At 35.9% G+C, this 22,819-nt stretch overlaps 1 protein-coding gene across 1 annotated transcript in view; it reads left to right on the forward strand.

The window, feature by feature from the left end:
- Positions 1–18,572, forward strand: part of BTBD8 (BTB domain containing 8) — a 39,810-nt gene extending 21,238 nt beyond the window's left edge. The window contains exons 10-18 of the mRNA XM_056355880.1: positions 3,177–3,359; positions 4,183–4,320; positions 5,347–5,476; positions 8,046–8,107; positions 9,097–9,733; positions 10,075–10,162; positions 10,737–10,876; positions 12,020–14,377; positions 15,716–18,572. Coding sequence (XP_056211855.1) covers positions 3,177–3,359; positions 4,183–4,320; positions 5,347–5,476; positions 8,046–8,107; positions 9,097–9,733; positions 10,075–10,162; positions 10,737–10,876; positions 12,020–14,377; positions 15,716–16,185 — 4,206 coding nt within the window. The 3' untranslated portion in view covers positions 16,186–18,572. The remainder of the gene's footprint in view (positions 1–3,176; positions 3,360–4,182; positions 4,321–5,346; positions 5,477–8,045; positions 8,108–9,096; positions 9,734–10,074; positions 10,163–10,736; positions 10,877–12,019; positions 14,378–15,715) is intronic.
- The last annotated feature ends 4,247 nt before the right edge of the window (positions 18,573–22,819 follow it).

The raw sequence follows: 22,819 nt of genomic DNA on the forward strand, positions 1-22,819 counted from the left end.
CTTCTGCTTCCCCAGTAACACTATGGAATTGGTTCCCTCAAAGCTCAGCATTCATTTTTTGTGGCACATACTTACATTCTTCCAATTTAGATCTACCTAAACTTAAGTACTTTCTAACTGTGTTTTTGTGTTAAACTACACTCAGAGTTGCCTTAAGGTAACTGAATTGAACTAGACCTGTTAACAGGAATTTGATCCATTAATTAGCCTGTAAATGCACTGAATTGTAACAGAGATATAAGGAATATGCACAGGAACTAAAGGTAAACCTGCATAGCTGCTGCTAAGCAGGACTGTACATGTATGGCTGTAATGTAGACTGGCATACACAAAATTTACTATAACTAGCTCAGGTAACATTCACAGGATGATTTTGGTTCTGGCACACACCAGACTAAGCATGTAACATCTTGTATATCTCACGCTGAAGTCCTTGTCCCCATGTCTCTGTTACTTGTTATCCAAGCTAAGCAGCTCAGATACAGCTACCCATACTGCCAAACATACCCCTAGTTCAAGAGAAGCACTCTGAAATGGTTCTGGCCAAGAATTGTCCCTCACTGAAAGGGCTGTGAAGGCTTCTTGGGGCTGGTTATTCTCAGCACTTCTTTGATGGAGTACTTATCCCATCCAGTGCTGAGGCCAGCAGGTCAGCTGTGCGTGGGAGTTGCTACTGCATATTCAGGTGAAAGTTTGAAAAACAAGGTTTCAGAGCTATGTGGCTATACCAAGAGAAGTTTCAGAGTATCCACAGTTATGAAACCTGAACAGTCCTTCTGCCACAATGCATAATTTCTAACAGAATAAAGATAGTAGCTATAGCTCTTAACATACTAGGTATTCTGCTATTACATTAGATCAGTATACTCAGCTGTTCCTAGAATATATACATAGCTTTGTATGTCATATGTTGTATAAATATTTGAGAAGTTTTAAGTAATGTTTTCAGGATTATAGACCAGTTCATTTTGATCTACAGATGTTCATAGTTAACACCACCCCCTATCTCCAAACTTAGCTGAGGTGAGTACTGTAGCCAAGAGTATATGTAGACACAGCTCTAGGCTATGCAGGCTCCCTTGTGCAACATTATCAGGCCAGTTTAAAGGTGAACCTAAGCCACTTCAGGCCTGCCTTCCCCTCTGTGTCTATGACATATGAAGATGCTGTGCTTAGAGTTTGTGTTGAAATACATGAGCTACCTTTAAGCTACCAGCATTTGCAGAATCATAGTGGCACTGTGGGTACTTGGTACTGGTCCAGCTATGTACCCAGCTTCTCTGGTAGATTTTTGCAGTCTGGACTAAAGTGTGTTTTGGTTCCTATTTTATGGATTTCAAATTTGTGTTGGTGTGTCTTTGCAAAATTCACCAGTATTTTATGGACTGGAGGCTGGAAAGATTTTAGAATTGCAAAATGAAAAAATAAAGCATAAGCCTCTTCTGCCCACAGAACAGTTCTGGTGAGTGATCATTTAACCCTGAACTCTTAAGACTCCTAGTCCAAAAACTTGTGGAATTCCCAGTGGGGTTTTTCACCATCTGCAAAAATGCTGAAGGCTGCCTGAGGAAGAAAGAAAAGGTCCAACAGTAATTTTGCAGGGGCTACTGTACGTTTTACGATCCTCTTTGCTGCTATTATAGCCAGTTACACCCAGTTAAACAGTATGATTCTACCGATCCTTTCATTTACCAGTCTTGGAAATATAAAACCTAGTTAATGTGGGGCAGCCCTTCAGAGGAAGAAAAGGTGTAAAGAAAAGGAAATTGCTGATTGGTAAATCTCTTGGAAGCCACAATGATGAACACAGAAACATTAAAATGGGAGTGCAGTTTAAAACACTGTTCAGGTATTCATCCCTGGTGTCTCAACTACATGCAAGAAAATTATTGGGTTTTTTAGATAAGTGGATTCTATTTTAGAATGGTTAGGAAAAAAATACAAAAGAGAAGTAAAATTCAGGTAGAGCCACTCCTACAGAGTGCAGATGTAATTAGAAGTCAATGAAGGCATTTTGTATTTCACTGGAAGTATCTAATGGAAGTCAAGGCTTATTGCCTTGTGAGCAAGGGCTGAATTCTGGACAATTCAAAAAGCTTGTAATTGAGTCCAGTGGAAGCAAGTTCAAACCATAAACATATACTTTATCCTTAATTTACCTTATATGCATAGAGGCAAACTGGGTTTGCCCACAGATGAGTGAAATAAAAAAAATGTAGTTGAACAATGGCTGGCCAGATTTTATGTTTTATCTATAATATTCATGTTGAAAACCCTTCCTGCTTTCTTCTTTGCATGGAACAAACATTATTATAACTTGAATTTACAGTAGGGGTTTTTGTGTCAAATATTTATCTGAATTGTTGTTTTCTCCATTGTTACTGATCTTACTGCATAATTTATCAGTGACCTGCTAGGTCATGTTGAGTAGAGCTTTCAATCCATTCTAATATGGATAACAATAAATTGCAGGTTCTCTTTAAGTGATATGTTAGCCAGTGGAAGTTGCCCTCAGGTACCATGGTGACGCAATCCACAAAAGAACCAAAGGCACAGAACAGGGAAATAAATATTAGCAAATCTATTTGCTTGTTTTAAATGTAACTATAAGCAGAATACATTTCTTGAGAAATGTTAGGCAACAAAGAGTAAGTTCAGTTAAAACTCCATCTGGGAAGACAAGTACTTGATGTCTGACTCCTTTAAATAAAGCAAAAGGTTTCATAACTATGAAAATGCTTGGAAATTTATGTATCCCAAGTGCTAGGCCATCCACACTCGCCTAAAGCTTTCGCTTACCCATTTTATTTGAGAATTTATTACATCTTTCAGTACCTAAGAGGTTTTTCTCTATTCAGTTTCTCCAGTTAACATTTGCCTTATTTTGTTCAGGACTGCAGTGTGTAATGATACACAGTTGAAAAAATGCTACAGAAAAATTTATTGCCTAACTTCAGCAGGCAAAACAGAAGCAGTAGGTTTTTTCTTTCTGCTTTAGTTTCAAAGGTAGATATAATGTTCAAAATTATGAAAATCCAATTTTACTTAAAGAAGAGAAATAAGTAAATGATTGGATCCTTACATAAGTGCTCAGTAACCAAACAGAAGGTATTTTACAAGCAACAATTCTTTAGGTGATTACTTGGCAACAGGCTAATTTCTGGCTTTATTTTAAGAACCACAAGAATGCTGCCTTCATTTTGATGGAGAGTGACCGGCTGATCAATAGTCTTCCCCAAGTGAAATGGACAGAGACAGCTGTGGCCTTGGCATCTAGGCTACAAGAAGAATGTGTAACATTTATTGTGGCAAACTTCCTACACATAGTACAAAGTGAAGGCTTCTCTATTTTATTGCAGGTAAAAGTGCTCTCCAGATATTGTATGCTTCCAGATGAATTGAATTATATCACAGTTTGGATAGTTCAGGCTAATCAAAATAGTTTCAACTTTTGCTTTAAAGTGCAATTCTAGGGAAAATAATTAAAAAAACAACATTAGGCAGTGCTAAGGTGCTTCTGGTGGTGGTATGGGGTTTTTTTTTTCAGTGTTGTTTTAAAGTGCATTAATATTCTGATACACAGGGTTGATATTGCGGTCAGGTTATGTGCCTCAGTTAAGCAAAAGTTCCAGTTAATTTACTGGGACAGCTTCTGTGTTGGAAAGAGATAAATAAATATATACATCAACTTTGAAAAAGCTTTCGGACCCCTAGAACAAACAGCATCTACTTACAAGAATGATTATGAGTATTAGCAGTATACTGAAACTTACACTGATTTTTGTTGCAAGTGGCAAGAATGTGCCAGTGCTGCACATGCTGGGAGAACATACTTAGTCATCTAGCTGGTTCATTTCTCCCATGAAAGATTTTTTTTTAATATGTATAGAGGATTAAAAAAAATAATAGGGAGATGTTAAAACGTTTTGTCTTTGAATCTGGAGTTAAATGTGGCTGCAAATTCATCACAGTGTGCTTGTTCCTATGGGTTAGCGAGAGGCCTCAGGATGATTTGCTAGAGACCTGGAGAGGGGTGGGGTTACGGAATGGATACAAAGGAAGATGCTCAGTTTTGGAATACCTCCTGCACAGCGTGTTAGCAGATCCTCTCTGCTTAATAATGCTTTTGCATATGAAGTACATTCTTTTGTTTTAAACAGCTGCCTTTTGTTGTTTTCTCAGGCACAAGCAATGAGCAGCAAACCTGACCTTCTAGAACTAATTTTTAATGCAATTGAAAAAAGTATTAATAATGAAAATAGCTGCTTTCTTCTTGTAGCTGTGGATACATTGTTGGACTCCACAAATGTGAAGGAGATGGTAGGTTTTTCAATGTGCAGTGTTTACAGGAAAAACTGTTCTGGTATTGTTTCATGTAATGGTTCAAATCAGATGATACAGTTTGAGCTCATGTGGCTCAGTTCAGCAACGGGGGTCACACAGCAAAGCATCTGCATAAATCCAAGGTCCTGTTGGAAGTGCAGAAAATGTTGGCATTTGTTTACTGGATATTAACACATTTTTCCTTTATAAAGAGAAACCCTATCTATGGCAATAGAAAAGTTATTGTATATTACTGGTAAGTCCCACAGGCACCACCGCTCTGCTGATCTTTACTATTGCTTTAAATTTGTGATGAGAAAAACTTACCAAAATGTTGCATTACCTTAAACTTACAGGAGAGGAGAGCTTGTTCTCTTTCTATGTATCTTTGCCCCTCTTTTTGTAAAAGTCACAGCTACATTTGCTTTTATTTAAGACTGTCCTCTGAAGCAAGGGCTGCCTCTGGATCTAGCTTTTTGGATCGGGGGAAGGCATCAGTCTCCATGTGTGTAACATGCTATGTATATCAGCACAATCTGAATAATTATATTTAAGCTGTTATTGACTGTAATGCTGGGTATAATTCATAAATAGTATGACAAAGAATAAAAAATAAATGCAAAATGAATTACTGCAATCTGGTGCTATTGTAGATCTCCTTGGTAAAGCAATGAAAATTTAATCAGATATATTATTTTTCCCTAGAGTATTTGACCTTGTTGTGACACAACTGACAGTAAAGAGCTATTATGGGGTTCATTTAAAAAAAAAAGGGGGGGGAGGGGGGAATCAATGTGATGTTTTCTAGTGCTGTAGTATGCCTTGGCTTAAAAGTATTGTAAAAATTACTGTGGTGGGCAATAATCCTTAAAAAACACCATCTCTATCTACCAGACCATTATAAAATATAAGTGATGACATCATTGATCTAGCTTAGGGAGTAAGTAGATTCTGAAAGGAATAATGACTGGTTGCTATGACAATATGCCCCTCACCAGCTGCTGATTTGTTACTTGAACACAGGGTTTTACGTGCAAGATCCAGGCTCTGCGTGATAAGCTCTGGGTCTTCCTGGTTCAGTCTTTTTACGCTGTTCGTCACACAGAAGGCTGGAAGCTGATGAGGCCAGACCATCAACAAAAAATACAAGCAGGTATGTCTGGCGTCAAATGGCATTAGAATTTTTTAGCAATCTGTTTAGTAGATAAAACATAAGTCGTATTGTGGATCCAGATAGAAACTAAAGCAAAATTTGTGATGCTGTAGGTTTTTGAAGTGGTGTTTTAGAATAGAAGCATGATAGCATGCTTAGCTAGTTTCAAACATGGAAATCTGTAAGTCATTTTCTGTGTAAAACCTCCCCTGCTTTTCTTTTTAGGCATGGATAGAATAGGGACCAAAACCATGTAGATTGATTCTGTTCTTGTTTACAGCTACTCTAAATCATTGAAAATACTGCAGTAGGATTAAAAACCTTATCTGTCTCATTTTTAAGGAGATAAGCACTGTGGATGAATTAAATTTGCACAAAGCAGATTATCCGTTCTACGAATTCGTTTTCTGTCCTTTGTTGTTTTCTCCATAATGTATGAATATTGCTTGTCTTTTGCATATTGCTTCTCTCATGCACTGTGAGTAAATGCAGATAGCTTGACTTCACAGTTGACTGGGATTGTGATATTGTGTATGCTACTGCAGAGAGCCCCTAAGGAGCTGCATAGTGATCTCTCAAAATTTTAACAGGCAGCACTTCCAACAAAAAGAGAGGTTTTGTTCTGAATGTTTCTTTGTTTTGAAATACACAAGTATTCTGAGGCTGTGGAACTGACGATGGAGTTCAGGTTATGGTTGAATATTAGGTTTGACAGTACAGTGTTATAAAAGAAAAGAATGTGTTGAAGACTTCTCTAAAATCAAATCACTTTTCAATCAAAGAAGGAATAAACATTTTGGTGTCCTTTCTGTTAAAGACATTAATAGCTAAATACAATAGTTACAAAATTGTTTACATCTACAAGCAGATGAAAATTTTATTCTAAATTACATGCTGAGAGAAAGATGCAGTGACAGTCTTTAAGCATGATTTAGGGATGTAATCAGCATCTCACTGCTACTGTATAAAATAGGTTTCTGATTTCTTTCTGGATTATAAAATCCTTCAGAAGCTGAGCAGCTGGCTTTAGAAACAAGGGTGGGGTTTTTTGTTTTGGGGTGGTTTATTTTTAGGAGGATCGTGTCCTTATTGTAAATAATGTTTAGGCTGCTTCGCACTAAGTGCTTTCAATACAAAAAAATATTTAAGACTAAGGTGTGCCTTCGTTGTCCAAACTCCATCTTGCCAGAAACTGTTTTGTTTTCTTTTAGATTAAATTATAATCAGAGCTATCATATAATTTATATATAAATAGACAGGCTGAAATGTTTGTATAGGTTATCTGTTTTTAATTGCAGGCAAAGCAATCACACAACACTGGTAGACAAATGTTAATCTTCCAGTGAAATATATCTAGGATAACTTAAATCAACTATCATCTTAAAGATTTCTGGTGGTGCTTTATCTTCTAGAGATTTAACCTATATAGAATTAGAATGCTATAATAGAGGAAAAATGCCAAAAGAAGACAGATGATATTATGGGTTTTTTCATTCACAACATGTCTTGTGTTTTCTTAGGCACAAGTTTATATGGATTTTGTCTTAATATATTGGTATGTATTAATGTGCAGAGTCATTGCTAGAAAAAGGATTAGATCCCTGGGGTGCCATTTTCAGTATACCTTTTGTGTGATTTTTACAGACCTATATAAAATTATTTTTTGTATTTTCAATAAGAATCCAGCAGAATTTTTGTTTGTGTTATACATACAAAAAAAGTGTCTGTGTAAAAATACTATGTCAGAACATAAGGCACTAAATGCTTAAAAAATTTTAATACATTTTTTGTAAAACCTTTTTTCAGCTGAAATATTAATACAAACAAAAACGAAACCTTATTGATTCTGGGCCTGTACAGTGTCTATAAATATCCTTTTTGTATTCTACAAGCGCAATTGATTTAAAGGCTTTATTGAAAAATGCTTCCCTCCCAGAGTAGACAAGCAAAAAAAAAAAAAAAAAAGGCATTCACTGCCTGACAATTCCGCATGACAATCACAGGGATAACTCTCATGACATTACACTGCATGCTATCTAACGAGGCGCTATGATCTTACTGTGTACATTTAGATATTTTGGCTTTACCACTTCTGAAAACTAACATAATATAATTAATTTCTTATTTAAATAGTATAAGTAAATATGCTATAAATTACAGTACATCACTTAAAAGTCATTAGTACTCTAAATTTGAAGGTCTTTTTTTTTTTTTTTTTCTTTAAATAGTGTACACTTTCAAAGGTCTCAGTGCACTGCAAGCTTGAAGTGAGCTAAGCCTGGATAAACAGAAGTGTGTCTTACTGTGGAAATAGGGAAACAGAAGAGTTAAACAACTTGCTTATGGCCATGTGACCTCATCACAGACACCACATTTTTTGTTCTGAACATAAAACCATGCATTTCCACTTAATATTTGCCATGTCACCAAAATTAGCCTTCCTAGAATAATTACAGGACACAAATAACTGCTTTCTGATTTCAGACTATGTTAATTGAGTAGGCTGGATTGTTTTCTGTCTGCCGCCTTTCCTGCTAAATAGTAAATAAACTGCTTGTTCCTTTTACAGCTGCATTTGACAAAGGTGATGACCGAAGGCTTGGCAAAAAACCTGTATTCAGCAGTTCTCAGGTAAACTTTTAGATCCAAACATTAAAAATACTCAGAAGCACGCAAACAAAACTATTTTCATCATGTGTTTTAAATTAAATATTAATTTGCTGTTGTGAACTGTTATGTCCATTACTGGAAACTTATTAGGACTCAGCCCATGCTCTGCTACATTTTCAAACAGATAAGCTCAAATAAAAGACAGGAATTTGTTTTCAGTATCTCACATTCCCTTGTTGCTACATAATGAAACTGATGTTTCCCAGAGTAAATGGTTTGCCACTGAGCTAATGAATCTCTGCTATTATCACAAGCCACTATGGCAATGGGTCTGTTACACCCACTGCCCTGAATAAAATATTTTTTAGTGCCCTCAACACTTTGAGATTCACACTCAAAACTACATTACGACTTAGTAGAAAACCAGTATGGGTTTCATGTGATTTGACAATCTTGGACATATTGTAATGACACTTGGTATCACAATGCTTCCCTTTCATGCACTTAATTCTTATGTTTCAGTATATATTTTTACTTGAGAGAAAGAATAAATATTGCCACGTATCTGTGGATACACTGTTGGTAATTGTTAAAAAGATCATACATATTATAAATTAATTGTGGGAGTTATGTTTGTAATAATTCATAGTCTTTATTCCTCATTGGAAAATACGCACATATAACTCAGTTATCTTACTTCAGCAGACACTAATAATATAAATAAATATTAGAGTAATTTGTCCAAAGTAAAAGTGAAACTCTACTTAGATATTTCTATTTTCTCTATATAGAGCAGTATTTCACAGGAGGTTCACTAGGCATTCTGTATCTTTGAAAGCCAGCAATCTGAGCTAAAATATAATCTTTAAAAAATTATTTATATAATGAATCTTGCTGCTTTAGATTCATGTGGTACTAAAAAAGTAATTGTGTTTCAGAAATGAAAGATTATGGATAGTTTGGTGTTATATGTCTTTTTTTTTTTTTTCCCTTTATGCTTTTTTTTCTAGCTAAACAAATCTCTTACTGAATCTGCCAATATAAGGAATACTTCCTGGACAGAACACAGCAAGAAAGATAGCTGGGGAGATTCTTCCACTAATCAGGATAAAATGAAATCTGATGGATTAGGAGCATCTGGACATACATCCAGCACCAATAGAAACACTGTTAATAAGGCTTCAAAGCATGAGGATGCAAAGGGGAAAGATGGCAAAAAAATAGTTTCCAAGATTACTAAGGATTCAAAACCTGGGGAAAAGGCTGCTTCACCAAAGGCTAGAGCTGTTATAAAGACAAAAATAGAAAATAATGGAAATGTGAAGGCTGAAAGCATGCTTACCAAGCAAGATATAGAAAAGACATCATCTGCAAGTGGACAAAAAAATTCAGGAAGTGGCAAAGGACTAAAGAACCATGAAGGAAAAACTGCAGGTGCCAGACCTAAAGTGCTGACAGTAACCTCAAGCACACAGATCAAAACAAAACCACTGAAAAAAACCACAGGGAAGGAATCTCCGTCCTTAGTGACTGTGGCAGCAACTTCCAGCAAGTCAGCAAACTCAAACATAGATATCCAGACTACCAGTGAACAGTCAGAGGGACCTAAAGAGGATAAACTGGTAGAGGAAGGGAAAAAACAAACTGGTAATTATTTATTTTTTTTTTCCCTTAAAAGTCCCCTTCTGATTTGTCCCAGGCTGGTCACACACTAACAACCAGCCAGGGAAGCTTTAAAAAAATCTACTATAGATTGATAAGTCACCTTCTTCCCCTGTACATGAATATTAACTTGAGATAAGAATATTAATCTTTTTCCTCTGTTAACTGACTTTATTTTATGATCAACTGATAGCAATATAAAATGGTAAAAGTTTTGCAAGTTTAGTATCTATGCTGTTTTCAATAGCTGATCTTCACATATTAGAATTTTTTTCAGTACTTACATGTTTTCCCCTATAATTAACTTCGAATTTACTTTACAATAGTGAAAACAAAGTCATCTGTGAAGACATCAAATGGAGTCACCACCAAAAAAAAAAAGACTGAGCCTGAGGCCAATGTCACAACAAGCGGGTATGTTAGAAATCAGCATGCTGTTTTACATATACATATATATGTGTGTGTGTGCATGCACATGTGTGTGTGTGAAAAAAGTGAACTGTTAAGCATACTGTTAAGTCAATGTGTTCTTTATAATCTGGGAATGGTTGTCTATCGCACGTTATTAGCAAAACAATTTGAGTTAGCTATTGGAAACATAGCTGTAAAATAAAATTGGTTTGCTTTTGTGTTGGGTTGTTTCATGCTAATGATTTTAAAATTGTTATAGGTCATTCAGAATTCTGCATACTGGAACAGCTAATGACTACACAAGGTGTTGTAAACTTACCGTTTCTGGGATAGCTTAGACTGAACCGGACAGGAAGACAGCTGAAGCATTGTGAAATGGGTCATTTTTTTTATGTGTGTGGGTATATATATATATAAAAAAAAAATATACACATACAGGTTTTATTTTCAAAAAGTATACCTTTTAGGTTGCATTTTCTATGTTTATATATGCATGCATATTAAAAGATATATTGCTTGTGTAATTAAACATTGCTAGATCTTAAGCTTGGAAGTAATGGATATAATTTCTTTGCAGTCTGACAAAAAAATCAACTGGAAAAGGGTGTAATGAACAAAATGTACAAGCTGTTCTAAAGAAAAAAGGCAATGTGAGTAGCAATTCTGCAGCACAGCAAAAGGCTCAAAACACACCTACCAATTCTCCCAAGAACCAAGGTAAAGTTTCATACGGCAATGAAACAGTTTGCCATTATTATGCAAAGCTTTGTCTTTTTTTTAGTTTAGCACAAGCATTTGGCAAAATCTTATGAACAATTCTGTTTATTTTCCATGTTTTCCCTTTGGTGATAATCCTAAACTGTAAAATGCAAATGAATTTGTGTCATCTTCAAAATATTTAAAAGATGGTCTTCATTGCCAATTGGCATTTTCTTCTGCTTGTCTAATCTGCTTTGCAGTCTTTTATTTACTGATCCTGTGCACTTCTGCATTTGGAACCATGACTGAGTTCAACAGAAATTCTGTAGGTCAAACACTTATAATATGCATCAAAGATCTTGACTACAGACTCCTTCATGAACTGTTATTCCATGCTTCCCTGTTTTGGTGATCCCCCCCCTCTAGCAGCAGCACTCCAGATACTGGCCCACCCCACAAACAAAATACTTGATATCAACAGCTATTTGTATCAAGTGTGGGAAATGACATTGTAGACCACAGAGGGGAAACCCTGCTTTATAAATATACAAGGTGTTAAGGATGGAACTCTTTTAAATCCCATTTGGACTTAGCACTTACTGGGGGGAGAGTGTAGAATATTTAAGTTACATTATCTTAAATGCATTATTATACAGAAAACACAGGTCCTGTCAATTTGTGGTCATTAAAGATCTTGCAATATTTTCTGACTGAGCAGGGACATTAATTCTGGTACTCTAATCACATTATAACTAATGTAATTATTTTCTGCCTACTTTCATTTCCTCCACAATATAAATTGAATATAGTACTCATCACTTCCTATGCTAAGTTGCTGTGCAGTGTTTCTACTGTTCAGTGTTTCTATGCACTATGAGACAGCTGCTGCTTTCTACTGCAGTGATGACTGCTTCAGTTACAGGTTGAATTCCTTTATATATATAGTCTATGAAATGCTCTAGTTTTAAAGGTGGCATGTAAATGCAAGATGGTATTTTTGTCTACTATTTAAGATCTCAATTCTTGATTCTTTAACAAGCTTTAAATCCCTTGAAAAAGCTGAGTAGCTTGTATCTCAACATAAACCCTAACATTAATTTGGTGACTATGCTTTGACTGGCGTATACAATCTTTATAGTCTGGTTTTTTACTGTTTGTTAGGACCTCAGGGGGAATCGCCAAATTCACTGAAATCAGGAATGTCTCCAAAACATAATGAAGAAAAAAATGTGTTACAACATCTGGCTGAGACAACACTCTCAGAAAAACATCCTTCAGCCAAGAAGAAGAGTGTTAAGCAGTCGCAAACGCCTGTAGCAAAAGCCACTGCAAAAATAACACCTAAAACTCTGCCTCCGTCAAAGCACGCAGAGATTGTGAATAGTAAAGACCCCAAACCGAAAACAGCTGGGCACTCTGTAATAAAATCTCAGTCCTCTGCCCAAAAACATTCAAGGAGTGAATCTCCTGTTGTCCAGAAGAATGTGCACACCTCTGAGCACAGAAGTTCAGGACAGAAACTTGAACAAAACACAGCTGATGCTGTGGCAGGTCAGCTTCGTGGCAATAATGAATGCTATTCTGCAGAGCAGAGTGAATCTTTAAAATCAGTGATGGAAAGTAGCAGTGAAGATAAACTTCTGGCATCCTGTCAACCCAATAAACAGAAATTACCAGATCCTTCTGAAAATGTGGAATACAAAATACAGTCCGAATCATCTCCTCTAATTACAGAAGAAACTATTTCTAAACTGCATGTTTCACTGCAAAATGAAACGGAAGCAAGACAAATCTGTGGAGATCAGACTGGAATTAAACAGATTGAAGATAGAGAGAAAGATGATGATAATACAGCTGAATTTCACTGTCATGCAGAGTCTTTCAGTGATGGATACTCAGACTTTTCCAAGGATACCAATCAAAAGGCTACTACGTCAGGAGAACTGGTGGAACATTCAAAAGCAGCAAAACTTTGTACTGAACAAAGTGATAAACTAAACTCTGAAACAGGTCTTAACTACAGTGGAAATGCTTTACCAAGCTTTTCCAGTATGATAACCAATAAAGAGGATGAGACATCCTCTCCTCAGATTCATATGAAGGGATTTCTTACAGCTGATGAGCTATGTGATACATCAGCCTTGACTGAATACCAATCAGGGACAGCAGATTTAGATGATGTTTCAGAATGTTCCACAGAACAAATAACAGAAAAATGTTCACCTAGTTACACAGAGCCTACAGATCCTACAGAAATGTCAGAAAACCATGAAAATGCAGAAATTCCCTTTGTGGATCACTGGAGTACTGGTGCACTAGATCCAAAAGAGAGTCCTGAATCAGATACTGGCAGTGCGACCACATCCTCTGATGACATAAAACCAAGATCAGAAGATTATGATGCTGGAGGCTCTCAGGATGATGAAGGATCTAATGAAAGAGGCATTTCTAAATGCAGCACCATGTTATGCCACGATTTTCTTGGAAGAAGCAGCAGCGACACAAGTACACCTGAGGAATTAAAAATCTATGACAGCAGCCTAAGAATAGAAGTGAAAATGAAAAAAGAGGGTTCTGATCTCTTCCGTGTTAATTCAACGAGTGATGATGAAATACCAAGAAAAAGACCTGAAATTTGGTCCCATCAGGAAAGTGCAAGGACCAATATTAGAGAAAGCAAAAGTTCTGCTTTTGGTAATGCACAGTTTACTCAGGAAGCAGACCAAGTTTCTTCTTCTGCTGATGAAACAGAAGATGACAGATCTGAAGCAGAGAATGTTGTAGAAAACTTTCCTCCATCAGATGTTCCCACTCAACAGTTCCAAGGAATTGATAATTTGGCTTTTGAAGACGCAACAGAAAATGATACTGCAAGTCAGGAATTTTCTAAAACTAAGAATTTCAAACGATCTGTTCTGCTTTCAGTAGATGAATGTGAAGAATTGGGATCTGATGATAGAGTGGAAACTCATACTTCACGTCAGCATTCAGTAGATTCTCTTACTCCTTCAGAAGTATTTGACAATGTTTCTCAAGAGCACCATGGAAAGACTGTTTATTCAAGATACTCACTGGAAATTGAAGATGGATTCCTGGATGGTAAACAGCATAAGGATAGAGACAACAGACTTGATAAAAGTGAAAGTCCTCTCCTACATCTTCACAGCACTGAAATCCCAGGGAAGGAGAATCAAGGTGCTTCAGTGACTGGACAAAATTGCCCAGAGAAAGTGTATTCAGCAGCTAGTCTGTGTCCAGGAGAAAATCAAAAAGTAAATATGAAGAATGAGGTGGCTAGTGAATTTCACCAGTGCAATAAATACCTAGACAATGATGCAAAATCTCAAGAAAGACCATGTCATTTGGATCTTCATCAGAGAGAAACTACTTCCGATGTTCAAAAGAGCAGCTCTGCAAAACCTGTAGAAGCCAGTAAGAATCAGATACTGACTCAGGAAGATCAAGTGAGAGACAGTCAACCAGCAACTACTGAATGCGCTAATACTGATTTACTTCCAGGTAATGTACAGAAGTAGAAACATTCAGTCATTCAAAAACAAATTAATAGAGAAAGCTTTGGCAATTTGTCTGGGATTGAATCCTGAACTGGAGTAATTTTGGCTGAAACTATATTAAATTTAAATATTTTTAAGTATTTCATTTGGGTAGAGAATGCTTCTGTTTGAAATATCCGTCAATACCCTGCTGTTCAATGAGAAACTTGACTACAAGAAAAGAGATTTTATGTAATGCTAAAGGAAAGATTGGATGCAGTTGTCTGTACTTCAGTTATTTTTGATCCAATCTAACATTGACAGCATCAGCTTTTGATGGAATCTTAGTATTTGTTTTGTCTGCTTGACACCATATAGTATGTGTGAATGGGATGTGCAATAACTACAGTAATAACCTTAACTAAAGCGCACTGAACTGTTTACCTGAACAGCTATATGCATTATTGTTGTAATTTATTTATATATTATACACAAGTCTGAATCCTTCTCCCACTGAATATAACTGAATATTTGCCATATACATCAGTGGGAGCAGGTCTGAACTTTGATTTAGAGCTTGTGAGATGTCTAAAATTCTAAATTTTACCAGTAAAAGCTTATTTCCTATAAGAGAGATTATACTTAGAACTAATGCTTATATACAGAAAAGTTCTAATTTGTTTTATGTAGCCAGATGAACACTTGTCTAGTTTTGTGTTTTGTCTTCTTTATACCAATAATTCAGTCTGTTTATCCCATCAAAAATATACAATAGTGTTGATTACAACTATTGTGTATTCAAGAGCAATGAAATGCTGATGATGATCTATGTTCAGCCAGACCACAGAACAAGAAGACATTAAAAGTTGTACTTTTTTTTTTTAAGTTTGCTTGCCCTTGCCTGCAACTGCCCTTGCATGTGCAGTGTAGAAATAAGCCTGTGGATAAACAATTTTGGTTTTAATTATCTTCTAAGCTGACATAGCTTAAGTCACCATTCAGTAATCATTCTCTATTAATTCCCTCCATGCACCTCCTGGTCTAAATTTAATTTTTGTAGTAAATGAGAAATTTCATGTACATTAAGTGTATATTTACATTGTCATTTTCTGTATCAGAAACTTAATTATGGAGGTTATTGTTAATTACCAGTGGTGATTGCTGCTTAATTTATAAATCATACCTTGTTTTTTATATAGGAAATAAATGCCTCGATTTTTGTCAATTTTGTATAACCCTCCATCCCCCCTTTTTTAACCTGGTTGGATTGTCCTTCCTGAATGAGTTAAATTTTGCTCTACACAGCCCTGAGGGGAGGATCATCTGCAATTTTTACATTGTACAGTATTGTGAATTATTTCAGGAGACATAGATGATTATGACACAATGGCACAAACCTGCATGTATGAGCATCGGCCTTCAAAAACCCTTTCTCCAATATATGAGATGGATGTTGGAGAAGCAATTGAGCAGAGGATGGATTCAGAAACAGCAGTTCTAGATGTGGATTTTGAAGATCAGCAGTTTGCAGAACAGGACTGGACTCTTCTCAGGCAATTGTTATCTGAGCAGGACTCAAATATAGGTTTCAAAAACTCTGTTCCTGAAGACCTTAACTTAGCACAATGTCTTATCAATCAGACACTGTTTCTGGCTCGGGATGGTTCAAATCCTCAGGGTACCTCACAAGTTGACACATTCAGTAGGTGGACTGAACTAATGTCTCCACTTGATGATTCTTCAGCAAGCATTACAGTGGCAAGCTTTTCATCTGAAGACTGTTCGTCCCCTCAAGGGGAATGGACAATTCTTGAACTGGAAACCCATCATTAAGGTGATCAGCTGTTTGCAACTGAACTCCAACCCATTCCCCAAATCTATTTTTGATGAGTTGTTTCCATACAATAATGAAATACTGCATCAGTCAAGAACAAGCAATTCTTGATACTGAGGCAATCTTTCTGATATAATGAGGTAAATATGTTAATTTATAATCTAGATTTAATCACAAGTACAATAATTTTTCAAGACTTAAATGTATGTCTTTTCTAAAAATGAACTCTGAGCACGTATTTTCTAGAATTGTTAGAAAAATTAGATGACATGAAAGAAAAATCTTGGTTTCCACCCTCCCTTTTATCTTTCTTTCTGACATTTAATATTCTCATTGAGAAAGAATTTAAAGATTAGTGCACAATTAGTAGAGCTATTCCCCTCCTTTTTCCCCCTCTCTATATATGGTGACTTCATTTTACAACAATAAAAATTCAGAATGGTTGTGTCAGAAGGTGACATGTGCCGACGCTGCTTTAGATGACGGAAACATATACTTATGTTCAAAGATAAAAGTTACAATATGAATCTACCTTGGGCCTTATTAGTATGAGCAGCTTGTTTCATCTGTTTCTTCCAGATTTGATTTTTGTATTTCTGGGTTGTTTTGTTTAGAAGTTTCCAATAAATTTGTCTTTCCTTTAAATGTAAGACTTCAGAGAGTCTGTGCTATAGGAAGAGCACGGTTTCTTTCTTGGAAATGCACATATTTAAGTAAACATTTTTAATGGCATAATCCATTAATTTAGAGTAGTTGGTAGAATGCTGCTCCTGTTCTAAAAACCAGTATGTCTGATACCTCCAACAGTATATCTCAGTCCGAAGTCATGGTCAGCAATACATCAGAAGTCTGACATTGACTAGAATTGTCTGCAGGCTTCAATTCATTACACTTGCACCCTTCTGATGCTGTCTGAGGCATAGCAAGATTCTCAGGAATTTGGTTTTGTTTGTTCTCATAGATGCTACATTTTTTTGAGGGCTAATGGGATTCCTGCATTTTCATTAATACCTCTAGTGTAGCTTTTATATTGAGACTAAATGTCAACATAACCATTCTTCCGACTAAGAGTGAAATAGGATATACTTCTCAGTATTGCTCATTCTGCTGCTTTTGGCTATTAATTTGGGTGTGGATAGGACTGTTTATTGTTTTATTTGATGGGGGATGAAGGGAGTGAGAAACTATTTGCAATTCTTACCAGGTCTCCTCCTGAAACATACAGGGTTTTTTTCCCTGAAAGGTTAGGCCCTCTAAGATATTTACCTTATAGAATAGCAGGGCTTGACTTTCACATAGCTTAAAATCTAAACAGGAAGTATTCTATCTCGTCTTACTCATTAACAGAAGTGCCTTCAGAAGTGGGTGCCATATGGCAGTAAAAGGCCACTAACATTTTTGTTTGTTTTTGTTAAAACTAAGATAAGTACACAACTTAAGCTGTCTGTAACCACTGATAATATGGTCAGTTTTGCAAGCTTTTGCACAATTCCAACGGTGCACCTTAATTTTCTTTAGAAACTTCATTTCATTCTGTTCATAGTCAGAAACTCTTGGTTCTGTGGAAATATGACGTTGCCCAAGCACACGACTAAAGAAGTTACAACTTGTCTTATCTTTGGACCTGACAAAATCAAGAGCTCTGAGGCAACATAATTTTATCTAGAAAGCCACTTTTTTGAACTTCTGATACAGAAGTAAATGTGATGTTTTATTTTCCCCAAAATAAATAGAGGAAGAATTTTATCTCATTCTTAATATCAAGGCAGGGGAAAAAAAAAGGAAAGCCTTCCTTTCTCTTCATGTCAGTGAAGAAGCAGGAGTCTGAACTCGGGGAAGATGTTCGGTCTCATAATAAAAATCTTTTCCCTACTCATTTAGCTTTTAGCAGCATAAATAGTCTGAGATATTATAATTCAGAATATTTTAAATGTAGTATGTTGTATTTACCCCAGTCTTCATATTGAGGAATTTAGAAGAACCTTTAGAAGTGCAAATAATCAAGAAAACCTATTTTTTGCCTTTAAGTTTACCAGGTATATCAATAGTGGATAATCTTTTGGATAAATGAAAACTATAGTATTAGCCATAGTAAAAAATGAAACTCTAGAGAAGCTCTTACAGAAGGCTGAGGAATGCTGTTTTCTTAGTTTCTGAGTAAAAGACTAGAAGTTGTTTACAATAAAGTTTAATCAACTTTAAAATTCTGGTGATGTCCTGGTAGTGGGCATTCACATGCTAAATAAAATAAACTGAAATGATGGAAGGGAGAAGATAAAAGGATTAGGAAAAGTGACAGAAAGTGAAAGAAGGCTTCCTTTTGTCTACTTTTACTTTACTTTTGCTTTATGTTAAAAATACGTATTTTTAACTTCTTACTGAAAAGTGGCACACAGAGTTCCACGTTTGTCCTATAGAGGTTTTTTAATTGTTTTTACTTTGCATTTACTTTTCCTGTTGTATGAAAATTAAATTAGCTTCTGAAGTCCCCAATTATGTCATTGCAATTCCTTTAATAATGTTGCGGTTGATCAGTGATTAGGATTTGGTGTATTGTTCAGTTGGTACATATGCAGCCATAGAATTCAGCTTCCCACAGCCAAATCGTCTCTGTAGAAGTAGCAAGAATAGAAAGCAGTATTGTTTTTAATTCGCGTTACCAAAGCGCCTGTGAGGCTTAATGAGACTAGCATCCCACTGGCTAGACATTGTACAAACACAGAACAAAAACAAAGACTTCCCACAGAGTGGTTATAATCCAAGTTAAGACAAAAAAAAAAAAAAAGGATGGGAAAGTAAAATGAGAGTGTCAATATTTGTCTAGCTGATTAGCAATGGTTCCAGCATACCATCCATTTAAATACTGTAAGTTTTTTCCTCTGTATGTATTATGAGAAGGGGAAATCAGAGGGTGAGATTTGGAGGCTGGATAATGAGAGAGCTAAGGATCTATTTTCCTGACGAGCCCTGTGTGCCATCTAAACTCTTTCTGTTTGACCTTCTTTATTAGTCCCTCATTCAGGAAGGTGTTCAAGTTAAATAGTATCAGTCACTTGAGTTCTCTGGAGTCCAGCTCATGCCCCCTGACAGTGTTTTTGCTACTGTTTTGCCTTTTCTGCAAAACATGAGAGAATGGATAAAGGTGTGTTTGAAAACTTCATATAGAAACAAAACTAATGTCATGGGCTCCAAGTGAATAGTGATTAAAAGGTCCTGGATGACCTCTAAAGTAAAGACAAGGTATGTACATCTCATGAAACAGTTAAAGGGCATCAGTGAAGAAACTAAAGAAAGAGATGGCATAGTCAAAATAACGTTTAAGGATTTACCTTTGCAGTAGTATTTTGAATGAGTAAGAGCAGTGAAATAGCTTTGTCAAAACCTGAGAAGATAATGTTGCAGTCAAAAGGTGATACTGACAGCCTACATGAGATAGTTATGTGAATGAATGGGTAAAGATGTTTGTATCCTACAAGAAATTTAGTGATATTTAGAGGAGAGGAGAGGACATGGAAATTAGAGTTTAAGATAATGACCCTGGTTTTGCCTATGTTGAATGACATGTTATGAAATTGAAAAATAAGGATGTTTCACATGTATGGCTGTATTAAGTTTAAAATAGGCTAGACCTCCAAAAGGTGATGTCAATAGGCATAATTACATTTTTTGCTTAGAAAGGTAGTGTCTAGACTGAAGAAGCAGCTCTGCAGCTTTTTCACATATAGATGCTAGATAAGATAGTATTTGTGGAATAAATCACTGACAGACGTATTGCAGAGGGAAAAGAGGAGAAGGAAATGGAGCCCAAACACTGGGAACCCTGCAGGAAACTAAGGAAAGTGGAGGTTCTTCCAAATGATCTGCTCAAAAAGATAATTAGGGATGCAATGGAAAACAAAGATGGTGACAGGAGTCAAATGAGGATGACAGGATATAAGGAAAAATGCACCATTGGCTTCGTTGAAGATGGACCACAAGACAGATGAGTATAAAATAACAGTTTTGAGGCTGGTTAAGAACATGTTCTTAGGGACTGTGATCAAAATAATTGGCTTCCTCAGAAAGAAAGGCAAGCACATGCCAGTTTGGTAGAGTATGACAGAATTGCAGGAAGGAAACCCAGCTTAACCATTAAGAGAGAGGCAACAGTTAGAAAAGTACATCAGTTAATTATATATTTTGTTTTGTTTTTTAAAGCCATGAAATTATACTATATTTATATAGCATAGGAAAAGAAATTAGGAGACTGAGAGCTAAAGTGAAGATCAGGAGAGATAACTATGCATGAAATGAGATCAGCAGGCAGTCTGGTCTGCTACCAAAAGTAATCAGGTAAAAGCATAAGAAAAGACAAATGTCTGCGTTTGTGGGAGGGGTAGTAGAAAGGTCACTCTGTATATTCACCACTCTTTCTCTTAGAAAACCTTGATGTAGAATCACAGAATTACAGAAAAATTACAGAAAAATCCTAGAACTACAGAAAAATGCATGCTTGAAGGGACTTCCAAAGGTCCCTAGTCCAATTGCCTGCTAAAAGCTGGGGCAACTTCAAATTTTAAAAAGTTGCTAGGGCCTTATCAAGGTCCATACCTTGTAAAATGTAGTAAAGTCAGCAGGCAAGAACACGGTGCTCACAGGAAATAGTTATTTGAGATAAAACTGTTCTCATTATAATAAAACTACTTTGGGTATTGTTGCAAAAGATTAGTAATGAAGTAAAAGAAATATGGCTTGCAATATTTTTTAAGTTCTGGATCATATATGCATATTTAATAATCTTATGTACACATTTAATAATTTTATTCCCCATTTACTTCTTAAGGTTTTATGGTATTTCAAAATTATACTGCATTTTTGAGTTTGCAAATTTTATTATTATTTTGGAGGAACTAGTGGAAGGAGAACAATTAATGTATCTGCTCTAGGTACAGACTGTAAGAGACTGCTTTAAAACTTTGAATATATATTATTTCCATCTGGAAAATAATTAGTAGCATGTTCATTCTACTTTGCTCCAAAAAATTTAAGCCTTTGCATGAAGGAATTAAAAACTGCTATTATGTTGTTCATCTGTTGCTCAGAACTAAGACATTTAGAATTATTTTGCTTCCAGTAACATCAAAGGAGAAACTCCTGTTGACCTCATCTGAAGCAGGTTCAGGCCTTACCTATATTAAATGCATGTACTAGAAATGCAATTTTTCCAATATATCTATTTCATAATTTTCTAGTTTTACTCTACTAGTAACATTGTACAATTGTAGACGTGACAAATTGCAGCTAGAAAGACTTCAATTTAGGAGTCATAACTGTATGCATTCTGTTAATATTTCATGACTGGGGTGATTTAACATTTGTACATTGATAGATTACATTCTTGCCAGGACTACAGAGGAACTGAGGACAAAAGACAGAATGAGAAGTAGCAGCTTTGTTATAAGGGATGATTCCAGGGAAACGGGCTTTTAGATTTGAAATCCAGTATAATTAAGAAGCTTTCGTCTCTTGCAGAAAATCCATACTGGTTTTCAGCTCTACCTCTTGAACACAAGCTATATATGCTGATTTTGAAAAATAAGCCTGAATGTGTTCAATTTTGGAAAAAATACAGCTAAAACTATTCTTTGGCTAATTTAAAACCAAGCTTCCCATCGACGGCTACTGTGTATGTGTATAATGGAAGTAAACCTCTAGCAGACAGAAGTGATTTATATAAGTGGCTATCAACTGGGAAAAAATACTGGGTTGGTTTGTTGGGGTTTATTTTAACCTTTGGTAACTAATAACTTAAAAAGCTATACAGTGCATGCACACACACACACACACCTGTTTATTTCTTGCATTTGACCTTCCTTTTGCTTTGCAATCCATACTGTATAGTCAATTAGGTCACAGTTCTGCAAACATGGGAGCGAATTCACTTAAACATTTGCAGATTGCCTTTCAGGTTAAAGTTCACTTTTCAGAAAACATAATGGAACTTGCACTGGGGGCAGGCACTGTGCATACTTGTGTTTTGATATGGTACTCAACGTAATGAGGTTCTAATCCTGGTGAACCATCTGGACGCAGTTAAACTATGAAATAATTAATAATGGAATTCCATTAAGTGGCTTCTCTGTTCTCCTCTATTTATTGTTGAAGTTCCCAGCTCAGAAGACTGTTTCGTTAAAATCAAAGTCCTAAGAAATCTAACTTTTTGCATTACATGCAACAAAAGATCTTTTGCTATTGCAGTAAAATATGAATACTGATCAGATCTTCAATAACTGAAGCCTCAATATTTGGGGGGGGGCGGGGCGGAGGGTGGGTGACTATAACTCAGTAACTAGCTATATTTACAAGGACATAGATGGCCAAAATAGCATTTGTATGTTAACAGAAGATGACTTAACTGGATTAGGGTGAGTGCGTATTCTAGTGAACCTGAACAGAGGCTTACATCTACAAATTTGGGGATTTGAGCCTGATTACCCTGGTAATCCATCAGGTTTTATATTTATGCACACAAGTAAAAGCAACTCTGACTTTTTCTTAGCTCCCTCTGAAATTATTGAGTGGTATCAGATAAACATTTATAAAGATCAGAATAGTTTTCACTGTCCGAACAGAAAGACTAGTAACCAGAGTAAA

This window comes from Falco biarmicus, chromosome 11, assembly GCF_023638135.1.
Source record: "Falco biarmicus isolate bFalBia1 chromosome 11, bFalBia1.pri, whole genome shotgun sequence".
Taxonomy (NCBI): domain Eukaryota; kingdom Metazoa; phylum Chordata; class Aves; order Falconiformes; family Falconidae; genus Falco; species Falco biarmicus.